This window comes from Aptenodytes patagonicus, chromosome 3 (genome assembly GCF_965638725.1).
Source record: "Aptenodytes patagonicus chromosome 3, bAptPat1.pri.cur, whole genome shotgun sequence".
NCBI classification, from domain to species: domain Eukaryota; kingdom Metazoa; phylum Chordata; class Aves; order Sphenisciformes; family Spheniscidae; genus Aptenodytes; species Aptenodytes patagonicus.
Window position 1 is genome coordinate 701,496 of NC_134951.1, and position 12,551 is coordinate 714,046.

Sequence of the window (12,551 nt, forward strand, 5' to 3'; positions counted from 1 at the left end):
TAAAGGCGCAGGAGCAGGCTGTCCCCGTACGCCGTAAGAAGAACGGGCGGGGAAGACGACCGGCCTGGCTGAACGGGGAGCTCTTGCTGGGACTCAGGAAAAAAAGGAGAGTTTACCGCTTGTGGAAGAAGGGGCAGGCGACTCAAGAAGAGTACAGGGATCTCGTCAGGTCGTGCAGAGAGGAAATGAGAAAGGCAAAAGCCCAGCTAGAACACCATCTGGCCACTGTTGTTAGAGACAATAAAAAATGTTTTTACAAATACATTAATGACAAGAAGAGAGCCAAGGAGAATCTCCATCCTTTATTGGATGCAGGGGGGAACATTGTCACCGAGGATGAGGAGAAGGCTGAGGTACTTAATGCCTTCTTTGCCTCAGTCTTTAACAGGCAGACCAGTTATCCTCAGGGTACTCAGCCCCCCGAGCTGGAAGACAGGGACGGCGAGCAGGATGAACCCCCCGTAATCCAAGAGGAAGCAGTCAATGACCTGCTACGCCACCTGGATGCTCACAAGTCTATGGGGCCGGATGGGATCCACCCGAGAGTGCTGAGGGAGCTGGCGGAGGTGCTCGCCAAGCCGCTCTCCATCATTTATCAGCAGTCCTGGTTAACGGGGGAGGTCCCGGACGACTGGAGGCTTGCCAATGTGACGCCCATCTACAAGAAGGGCCGGAAGGAGGATCCGGGGAACTACAGGCCTGTCAGCCTGACCTCAGTGCCAGGGAAGGTTATGGAGCGGCTCATCTTGAGGGCGCTCACAAGGCATGAGCGGGACAACCAGCGGATCCGGCCCAGCCAGCATGGGTTCATGAGAGGCAGGTCCTGCTTGACCAACCTGATCTCCTTCCATGACCAGGTGACCCACTCAGTGGATGAGGGAAAGGCTGTGGATGTGTCTACCTGGACTTCAGCAAGGCCTTTGACACCGTCTCCCACAGCATTCTCCTAGAGAAGCTGGCGGCTCACGGCTTAGAGAGGTGTACTCTGCGCTGGGTCAAAAACTGGCTGGACGGCCGGGCCCAGAGAGTTGTGGTGAATGGAGTTACATCCAGTTGGCGGCCGGTCATGAGCGGTGTTCCCCAGGGCTCAGTTTTGGGGCCGGTCTTGTTCAATATCTTTATCGATGATCTGGATGAGGGGATTGAGTGCACCCTCAGTCAGTTTGCAGGCGACACCAAGTTGGGCGGGAGTGTTGATCTGCTCGAGGGTAGGAAGGCTCTGCAGAGGGACCTGGACAGGCTGGATCGATGGGCCCAGGCCAACTGGATGAGGTTCAACAAGGCCAAGTGCCGGGTCCTGCACTTCGGCCACAACAACCCCATGCAGCGCTACAGGCTTGGGGAAGAGTGGCTGGAAAGCTGCCTGGCGGAAAAGGACCTGGGGGTGCTGGTCGACAGCCGGCTGAACATGAGCCGGCAGTGTGCCCAGGCGGCCAAGAAGGCCAATGGCATCCTGGCCTGTATCAGAAATAGTGTGGCCAGCAGGAGTAGGGAAGTGATCGTGCCCCTGTACTCGGCCCTGGTGAGGCCGCACCTCGAATACTGTGTTCAGTTTTGGGCCCCTCACTACAAGAAGGACGTTGAGGTGCTGGAGCGTGTCCAGAGAAGGGCAATGAGGCTGGTGAGGGGTCTGGAGAACAAGTCTGATGAGGAGCGGCTGAGGGAACTGGGACTGTTCAGCCTGGAGAAAAGGAGGCTGAGGGGAGACCTCATCGCTCTCTACAACCACCTGAAAGGAGGTTGTAGCGAGGTGGGGGTCGGTCTCTTCTCCCAAGGAACAAGCGATAGGACGAGAGGAAACGGCCTCAAGTTGTGCCAGGGGAGGTTTAGATTGGATGTAAGGAAAAATGTCTTTACTGAAAGAGTGGTGAAACATTGGAAGAGGCTGCCCAGGGAAGGGGTGGAGTCCCCATCCCTGGAAGTATTTAAAAGATGTGTAGATGCGGCACTTAGGGACATGGTTTAGTGGGCATGGTGGTGTTGGGTCGACGGTTGGACTCGATGATCTTAGAGGTCTTTTCCAACCTCAATGATTCTATGATTCTATGATTATTCTTCCAGCACTGACCTGAAGGGCCACACGTCCCAGGTGTCAACTGATGGTGAGCCAAGAGGAAGGATCTTGGGGACAGAAGAATATCTTTAAGAAAAGTGACTTTTTCCTTTCATTCTGCTTTAAAATTAGGAGTGCTGCAGACAATTGCAGTTTCAGAGAGTCAGGAATTTAAAGGAAACCAAATCAAACCAGCCAAGCAGCTAACCACCCATCCCTCCACCTAGATCAACCGACCAAAAGTAAAACACATAAATCCTGTGGCCAGCTGTCTTCTGCAGGAAATGCAGAATACATAATACATAAAAATAATGGCACTCCAGGTAGGGCTACTTAATTTTTCTGCTGAAAAGTGGAGCTGAAATAGATGCTTCATGGGGACTTGGGAAAAGCAGGCTTGCTGAATGATGTGGAATGTAAGTTATGAATGCTGAGGTTAAGCAATATGTAACAAACAACTGTCCAAGTAATAAAGCACAACTCATCAGCTCCATAAGCTTTCTAACTGTATATGGTATAACTTGCTGCACTCTGCAGCTGTCTGCCTGCAGCACATCCTTTAGGGTGGGGATTTTCTATTATTTCTTTGAAAAGCACTTAAGCAATTTGGCTTGCTACCGCAATCATACAGTAGGTAAAAAAAAGAAAAATGTATTATTGTAAGATAAATGAAGTCCACTGAGCTCTGTTTGCTATATTCCTTATGTAGCCTGGATGCACTTTTTGGTTGGAGGACATCAGTGAATTAAATAATTTTTAATATGATGGAAAATCTCAGGGATCCAGCTAGCCATGGCTTAAAGGCTCTCAAAGTTTGGCTGAAAGACATGAAAAGATGCTGGGCGATAAAGAGCAAAGGTAAGTATACACAAAATCAGTGACTGGAAGTGGAAGAAAGATAAGTTCAAATTTGAGGTAGGGCTCTTTTTAAAAAGAGTCAGCACAATTAATCACTGGGACAGACTGTCAATGAAATGAGTGGCTTCTCCATCACGGTGTTCTCTGAAAGCTACACCTTTAGAGAAACAAGGTATTAGGTTCAGCACAGGGATGAACAGGGTTAGTGGTTTTAAACTAAAAGAGGGGAGATTCAGACTAGATATAAGGAAGACTTTTTTTACGCTGAGGGTGGTGAAGCACTGGCCCAGGTTGCCCAGAGAGGTGGTGGATGCCCCATCCCTGGAAACATTCCAGGTCAGGCTGGACGGGGCTCTGAGCAACCTGCTCTAGTTGCAGATGTCCCTGCCCGCGGCAGGGGGGTTGGACTAGATGACCTTTAGAGGTCCCTTCCCACCCAAACCGTTCTGTGATTCTATGAATAAGATAGGATAGGATAGGATAGGATAGGATAGGATAGGATAGGATAGGATAGGATAGGATAGGATAGGATGGGATAGGATAGGATAGGATGGGATAGGATGGGATAGGATGGGATAGGATGGGATAGGATGGGATAGGATGGGATGGGACAGACTATTTCAGTTGGAAGGGACCTACAACAATCATCTAGCCCAACTGACCGATCACTTCAGGGCTGAACAAAAGTTAAAGCATATTATTAAGGGCATTGTCCAAATGCCTCTTAAATGCCCAAATGCCTGGACACTGCTGTGAGACTGGTGTGAGACGACAGAGAAGATGCTCTAATGGTCTCCTCCTGGTCCTGAAGGCTATACTGCCCTGACAGAAGAGTGGCCGTGAGGAGCATAAGAACAGCAGCTGGGCCAGAACAGCAGTCCTGTACCTTGTCTCCAACAGCAGCCAAGAGCAGATGCAAACAGGAGAACAGAAGAAAGAAAGCAAGTGATGGTTATTACAGGAAATGCTGTCTGTAAGTGAGATTTACTGTTATTTCAGTCAGTCAGAAACAGAGACGGTCTGCAAGGGCTGGCTGGAGTACACTGAGGATCTCCACACAGCCTGCCAAAAGCAGAAAGATATACTGTTATATGAGATTCTGGGGGGGGCGAAGGGTGGAGATCAAAAGACGTGACAATGGAGCCGATTTCATCAGTCTCATGCTGACTTGGAAGACACTCCCATGCACAATGAAACTAGGGTTTAAATTATTTTCTTTGCATTTGGCTCCTTCTAGGAGTACGCTGTTACTCTGGTAATAGTACCAAATGATTTTTTTAAATTTAAAGACCTAAAAGACTGAAAACCTCTTCTCCAACTGGTTGTAATATGGCAGCTATGAGCTACGTACAGTATTTCAATCTGTCATATACTCTTCAAGATGCACTCCTTTGTATCTCAAAATGCTATGACTACAGTAATTGAGTGAAGGTGAGAGTCTGAAATTCCTTGTTTTTTATTGTCTTGTGGACAATATTATGGGCTTTCAGTTCATTGCAGGTGATAGCAGACAACAGTGATTCACTACCAAGAAAAAACCCTGACTTTCCGCAGAGATCTAGACAGCCAGAACGCACTTCATCAATACAGCACTGGAATACAAATTTCTATATTAGAGAGTGATGAAATAGGACTCTAAAAATATTATTCAGAGGATGACAACATGGATAGAGCAAGGCCTTTACATATAGCCTCCAGATCACTAAACCTCCTTTCCTTTCCAGCACAGCTTTGGCTCTGTAAAGGCATAATTTAATTAGGTCCAAAAGTGGAATATGGAAAACCTCCCGGCTGTGTCCTGTGATGAAATGGGAGAGCTGCCTTTTGGGGCTTTAGGGTAAAATTTCTCTACACAGACACAGACATGAAATAGAAATATGCACAAATACTAAAGCTGAGATAAAAGAAATTAATTCTTCAAAGCATTAACATTTTTTGGAAAGGCACAGAAGGAAACAGTCATATTAAGCAGGTCATGTTGATGGGATTGAAAGAGCTTGCTTGCCTAGCCCAGGTAATGAAGATGGTGACAGGACGGGACATCTGTCTGCGACTGCGTTTGGGGTGGAGAGGTAAAAGCAATAAGGAGAAAGAAGAACAGTTGGAGTTATAGGACAGTGTTGGCACAAGAACTAACGGGTATGAGCTGGCTGTGAAAAAATTTAAGGTGGAAATTTCACCAGTAGACTGGTGAAAGACGAGATTCCAGAATGGTCATGGAGAGAAAAATTATCTAACCCGTTTGGAACGACGTTAATCAGTTCATGTAAGGGATTCTGTAACACGGCGAATGCAGTAGGGTGGGACTGGACACAGACTCATCCCTTCCCATCTGATGTTTTCCCCTGTGCATATTTGTGTGTGCATGCATGCATGCATGCATATTTGTGCATTTTCAGAAGATTTCGGAGAATACTAACCACATTTCCCTCTATTTGCCAACGGAGGCCAAATACCTTTGATTGGAACATCACTCCCCAGAGGAAGCAGTGTTACTGTACCCGACCCTGCTCCAGGAGCGCTTTCCTAACACTAACCGTGCACCACTCTGCAGCCGGTTCACATAGGTTGCTATCAGTGCATGCTCGTCAGCTAATCGGCTGGCAGTATCCAGGTTGCACTGTAACCTAGTAGCAATGAAGGCAAAAGAGAGCAAACAAAACATAAACAACATAAATACAAAGCAAATAATTAATGAATGTTAACGAAACAAACAGTTAAAAATTAAAACAAACAGATGAGTAATTAAAAATGTAAGTATGTTTCTGCAAGTCACATGAAAAGGATACCTTCTGCAGTTAAAAATTAAAACACAGATTAGAGAAACATTTGGGTACCTAAATATGCAATGAATACAGCTGTGAGCTTCCCTGAGCCTGCTGTCACTCTGGGAGAGCGGGACTGCCCTGAGCAACACGATCAAAAGCATCAGGCAGCCTCCGACTGCAGCGGTGACATTTCCACCAGGATCCGCGGTCTTCAGGGAGCCACTGGGAACAGACCGCTGAGCACAACCAGAGCCACCGTGGCCGGGGGGACTGGAGCCTCCAACCTGAACAGAACTTACCCTTCTGCTGTCAAGCAGCTCCAAAAATAACCCAAACCACATTGGGTTGCAGTTTTATTACTATGTCTAAAATCAGAACTGAAAGCATCTAGTCTCTTCTCTTTCTTTCATAATGATAAATGAAAATACGAGGAAGGTGATAAAAAACTAAAAAATTAGTGGTTGGTATCAACAGAACTACCCTCTAACAGGGATTCATTAAACGACATCGTATTTTTTTGTTTTGAGGACTCATAAAAATAAAGCTACGATAGGTTTGAATATTTCTATGAATAGAGATTGAATGCAAGAAATATTTGTCAGTAGTAATCCCACATAAATAACTATTTGTCTATATGGTCCAATTAAAACATGCTGGTTTCTACCACGCTTGCGAGAGCAGCATCTCAAAAACCCTGAGAGAATACAGCAAAATGGTTCTCTTGTTATCCCAGGCATTGCACACAAAGGCAGCAACATTTTCTTCTCCAACCCAAAAGAGCGATACACCAATTCTGCTATGCTGGATTTCCTCCACATCCACGTGAAGTTTTGCCTACAGGACTCCAGTCTGCTGTTCCACCACATGAAATGTAGAGAAAGCACCACTCTACTGGGAGATGGAAAGTCCTGTGCAGATATGAGATCAGACCGTTACCTAAAGAACGATTCTCGAACATGTATCACTATTATTTTAGCATAATACGCATTTCTTCCTAAAACACAAGTGTACAAGAAATTCCATTTTTCATTTCTATGTCAGGTATTCAAGCCACTCTTTCAATTTATAAGCTGCAGTTAATTCTTTCTCCACACACGTCCAGGAAGTATTTGTTTCAGGAGCTTTTATAAACATGGCATTTATTGCTTTCAGCATCAATATACTGATACTATGAAAACAGAATTCACATTTTTTAGACATATAAACTCTTTTCTTCTCTGTTATGTGCAGCAACATGTCAGAGAAGTCTGCCAGAAGCAGAATAAGACCTTATAAAAAAGAGGCAAAATGGAATTATCCACATCAACCCCTCCAGGCAATGAGCAACCTTTGTAATAATGGGTTTGTAATAAGAAAGAGACTTAACATTAACCACTGCACGGAAGAATTTTTAAGCAATCTACACTTCGTGAAGCCTGACTACTGGCAAGTGCTGAAAAGCTTTATTTTAGATATGCTTTATAGCAGGCACATTGCTGCAACCACAACAATTAAGATTCCAAGACCTTTTTCATTATAACTCATTACACATGCTCTTTTGAAAAGGAAAAAGCCCAGCAGAAATGACCACATTTTTAACTCAAAATGGAAATAGCTTTGACAGTGATTAGCATTCCTGGTTTTGGAAGAAAAATAAGAGTTAGATTAAATTAACGTGTGTCTGAACACCATTCCTAGCACGTATCTGATTTTTCATTCACATTTGTGAACGCAGGTAAGCTTGCCTGGTGGTACCCCAGCCCCCTCCAGAACATTGCTCAGCAGCCTCCAAACCTCGGAAAATCACGGAATGCCGAATTGGGGTGCATGCTGACACCCTCCTCTCCGCCCCCTCCCAGGATGGCACCAAGTAGGAACCACCTGCATGTGTTCTGGCTGCTTTACTTTGTTAGGTGCAGCTATATGGAATCATGGAAAGAGTAAAGACACAGTCACATCAGGCTTTTGATTACAGGAGAGATGGAGAAAGAGGGTCACCGGGGGGGGGGAAGCCCATAGCTCCTGATAAATCTATCACCAAAAGAAGTAGATGCATCCTGGGAAGAATTCATTGCTGTGTTTGGCAGGCTGTGTCAACTACAGCGTACAGATATTTTCTCATGGAGAAGAATATCTAAGTGTTGAGGGCAGGAGAAAGTGCAGGGCTTAGTGGCATTCTGTGGCTTGCACCGGGGTCTTGTAAAAATCTTGTAGGTTTGCGTGTTGCTTTCATAGAGCAGAAGCAGTATTAAAATATAAAAGCTAGCGTAGGTAATCCTGATCTGCAAAACTCACATAAACACAAGCTTCGTGGTTCAAAAAAAAAGCATTAAACTCGTATCCACTGTCCTAGTACCTTCCTGGCTGAACGTGCCGCTCTATTTGCAAAAGGCAGACTGCGTCTGTCCCCTAAAGCAGAGCCGTCGTGGCTGTGCTGACTCATTATTCAAAGAAAGCAGAATTTAAGTTATGCTGACATGTACCTTTAACTCTTGTTTCCAAAGGGCTTGCCTTTTACTGAATTCAGCTCCTCTGGATTCAGCTCCTCCGGGAAAGCCTGAGATAACTATGGACAAGCTTAATTCTTTGTAAACTTTGTCAGTATGATACCTACTGAATGTTTGTATAGCAGCTAGTGCTCATTCAAAGCAGCTGTAGCATGCTAATTTACAGCTAAGCAGCAGTGCGGATGGCAAAAAGTAGAAGCAATACATGACAGAGCTATCGACAGGACAGGAAAGGGAATCACAAACCTTGTATATATACCTATATCTTAAGAATTTATTTCACGTTGGCGTCAGTTAGGATGCAGAATTGTTTGGTGTATCCCTCTGCTTCCCTGTCCCACCCAGCAATGTTCCCTGTTGCAGGTAACCAAATCTGCAACATCACTAGCCTACCTCCTCTCATTTTCCTATGAAGCAACTGGCATCTCTGTAATGTCACTACACCTGAACTGTTCCTGATGCCTTCTGCTGCTGCGTGCCCCGCTTCGCAGGCAGGGATTTACTCAAAGGCCACTCACACGCTGGAAACACTGAGCAAGGTGTGTGCTGAGCTGGGTATCGCCTGGGTTGAGCCGGGGATCACCTGGGCTGAGTCGGGGATCACCTGAGCTGAGCTGGGGATCATGTGAGCTGAGCCGGGGATCGCCTGGGCTGAGCTGGGGATCACCTGGGCTGAGCCGGGGATCACCTGGGCTGAGCGGGGTATCGCCTGGGCTGAGCCAGGGATCACCTGAGCTGAGCCGGGGATTGCCTGGGCTGAGCCAGGGATCACCTGGGCTGAGCTGGGGATCACCTGGGCTGAGCGGGGTATCGCCTGGGCTGAGCCAGGGATCACCTGAGCTGAGCCGGGGATTGCCTGGGCTGAGCTGGGGATCACCTGAGCTGAGCCGGGGATCACCTGGGCTGAGTCAGGGATTGCTGCCTCCTCGCTCCCAGACGGCTTCTCAGCTCTCCCCGTCGCACCCCAAGGCTGCTGACTCGTCTCCTACTTCCCTCTCCCCACCCCATCCAGGGATGTCATACATCATAATTCTGTATTCACTTGCTTTCAGATGTTTAAATGTACATAATCCTCTACCTCTACATTTCTGGTGTTTTGAGGTTTAAGTGTAGTCACTGTATTTTGGAAGGCTATTAGATACCCTTGATGAACTAGCATTGTATTAAAAATGTTCTGAGGCATTTCATTTATTTGGATGAGAAAAAGCCCTGTAATACCTCTGTTGATCACAGCCCAGCTCCATCCTTCTTCATTACTCCTGGCTCTCTTCTGAACGCCATCTCACCAGACCTGAGCTTCACCCAGCCCTGCTGCACCACACAACCAGGACACAGCTCTTGGTCACCAGCCACCGAGTTACAGCTCCCAGGGACGCTCTCATAATCGCATGTGTTGATTAGAACAAATTCTCTTCTCTGGCCTCGATAAATGCAGTTCTGACCCTCTCTTCTCTATTCTTTTTTTTCCCCAGTGAATCACTTGTAGGTTAAAAGGCAATTTTGGAGTAGCCCAAGCCAATCGTGAATTTGGATAGAATTGGCTAAATAATTTTAAGCAAAATGAAAATAACAAAAACTTAGGAATCACTTCTCCATATTGCTCAAGCCATATTGCTAGTGAACATTATGTGGACGTTTTGTCTCCTGTTGAAGTTGTTTCATCTAATACACTTAGATATACTCTTTAAATTAAAGAAAATCCGAACAGCTCTATGGCTTGGTAATTAACTTACTAGAACTGTGATGTGGAAAGCACCTCCAGAGGTCTCCAGTCCACCCCTCTCCTCAAAGGGGGATCAAATGGATGAGATAGCAGATGTTTTCCTAAACTGTTCTTAGAAAGTGTGCTGCTGTAATGCGTAACCTGGTCTGAAATGGATCTGCAGAACTTAACAAACCTCTAGGCAGTTTCTACCACTCATCTGAAACCTCCATTGCTGAGAATTTAATCTGGTGCTCCTCCTCCCCGCTCCCCAGGTGGACACCGAGTCCTCTCACCAATCCCTTGCCCATGGGGACCGCTGCAAGAGCTCTGCCAAAGCAGAAGACTCTCCTTCTCTGGAAGGTCAAGCTGTCAATACCATCAGCTGCTTCTGGACTTGCAGCGCACCTACAACCTTCTTAGCTTCTGCTGTCCAAAAGTCAAGACAGCACATCAGGTGGACGCCACCGCTACTGAATCATTGTCTGAGCTGTCCTAGATATGGCGCTCCTGTTACTACAAACCCCAATCACATTATCATCTCCGCTTTTGTGGGAACTTTGTTGATTTGCTTTCAGCTCCTAATCCATTACTATCCCCCAGACACTTTTCAGCAACAGGCCCGTCTAGTCAGTCATTCTCTACTTCTTATTCATGCATTTTATTCTATTTTCTGTCGCTCAAAGCTGTCTTTATTAATTTCATCTGATTGATCTACAGGACCTTTCTGCATTAAAGGCTTGCCCTCTGAAGAATCTCCAGTACCTCCCTTGCATAGTGTCGGTATGAAATTTATGTACACGTGTTCCCTATTTCACCACGCAAGGTGCCAAGGAATAAACCGAGTTAATGCTGAACTGGGAACAGACCCTGTGGGATCCCACCTGACACGTGCTCCCTCTTTGGTAGGAAATACTGATATTTTCTTTCTCTGACTGTAATTTTTCAACTGGTGTTGCACCCACATAACAGCAGTTTCAACCAGTCCACATTTACCTAGTTTATTTATGAAAATACCATGTGGGATAGCGTCAAAAGCTTTATGAGTCAATAGATTTTAAATTAGTGCTTCCCCCTCCTTCATGAAGCCACCCACCCAGGCAGAACCACCCAATTTCCATTCTTTGACACAAGTTGTTCACGACATAGATATGTCAGCTATTTTTACTCCCTACCCCTCTACATGGGTACGGACCGATTGTTTTATAACGTGTTCAGGAATCTGAAGGTATCCCTTCGACTTTCAGACATGTATTTCAGCAAAAACACTTCTTTATATAGCCTGAGAGCAGAGAAACAGCAATGTCATCTCTTGACACCACAATGCCTTTCTCCTTTTTCTCCTTTCTCCTTTTTTTTCATGATTAAAATATAACTGGATCGGTTCCTTGACTGTAGAGAGAAAGGCCCACAGCCCGCGGTGCCTGCACCACTAAAGGATGGCCGGCTGGCGGGGACAGGGACACTTCGGGGTGGTTCTGCTGCTGATGCAGCCCCAGCTGTATTTGTGCCTCTCTGAGATTGCCTTTAAAACCTGAAGTCGGGGGAAGTTCATTGTTGAAAAAAAGCCTTTAGAAAGTAACTTTCTATTTATCCGACACTTTGAGTCATATCTTCATCTTCCAAGAAAATTTTTAGACATCTCTCAGAATCACGCCTGGCCGTTAACATGGCCTGAATTCGGAGAGCCGTCAGACACGCTGCTGTGGGTTGGTTTGTTCTGCTTTCAAAAAAAATTAATATATCACTGGTTGAGAAACTCAGAACTATACTATAACTATATACAGAATCTTTTAGCTTTCAGAAGATGGTATTAAAGACAAAATACCACCTCCTCCCCCCCAAATTAGCCACATGCTGTAACTGAATTCTTCAAAGCAGCATTAAAACGTAATTTTATAGGACATTTCCCACACTTTTCATGTAACAACAGCCACCATACGCAAAACCATGCAAAGCAATAGTCGAAAGATAGCAAGAAATAACGTTAACCGTGCTCTTCTGAGGGAAGAAGGGAAGCAATATTAAGTGGGAAGAGAAAAATGAGGTCAGAGGAATCTGCACAGAGCTGCAGGACACTCCTCCTTGTCCTACTTCTCAGCGGTGATGGTTGAAGGTTTGGGTCTGGGTGCTCAGTCATGCCTGGGGCTCGAACACGTAACCGCACATCAGTGAGAATGGGGTTTGAAAGGTTTGTTGGCTCCTGTCCCAAATTTTACACACTAAGACTTGGCTCTGCAGCTTTATAAGCAACTCAGTAAATTACTAAGGTATTTAAATGGTGCTTTTGGTGTCTTAAATTAATTTCTGTTCTGAAAATCTACCAGGAAAGCCAAGTGAAATAGGCAATTTATTTAAAATCCTGTAATTTACAGCAAGAAATCCCTGCAAATTTCTATTATGCTGGCTCAGAACTTTGCAAGTCTTTACAAAATTGCACACTGCTGCTCTGGCTACTGAGAAGGGAAAGAACTTTCGAAAGAGTTGCCGGGACGTAATCTAGATGGATCTCGTTTTCTGTCACATTACTTTCCCCCATGATTGATTTAAATAGATGTTAAGGTCAAAAAGGATAATTACCACCATTCTCTGCATAATACAGACTATGAAATTTAGCACAGTAATTTCTAAATCAAAGCCATGCTTCTGACTGACCCGCAGCGCTCTGTTCAGACAGTGGTGTA

The 12,551-nt window shown here is 45.5% G+C and overlaps 1 protein-coding gene across 15 annotated transcripts in view; it reads right to left on the minus strand.

Annotated features, from left to right (window-relative positions):
• The window catches only part of DTNB (dystrobrevin beta), a 222,173-nt gene that overhangs the window by 92,831 nt on the left and 116,791 nt on the right, over positions 1 to 12,551 (minus strand). For 10 of the 15 annotated variants that reach the window (XM_076332461.1, XM_076332457.1, XM_076332463.1 and 7 more), the window contains one exon: positions 5,449 to 5,538. The exons of the other annotated variants lie outside the window; for them this stretch is intronic. In XM_076332461.1, coding sequence (XP_076188576.1) covers positions 5,449 to 5,538 — 90 coding nt within the window. The remainder of the gene's footprint in view (positions 1 to 5,448; positions 5,539 to 12,551) is intronic. 15 annotated transcript variants of the gene reach the window in all.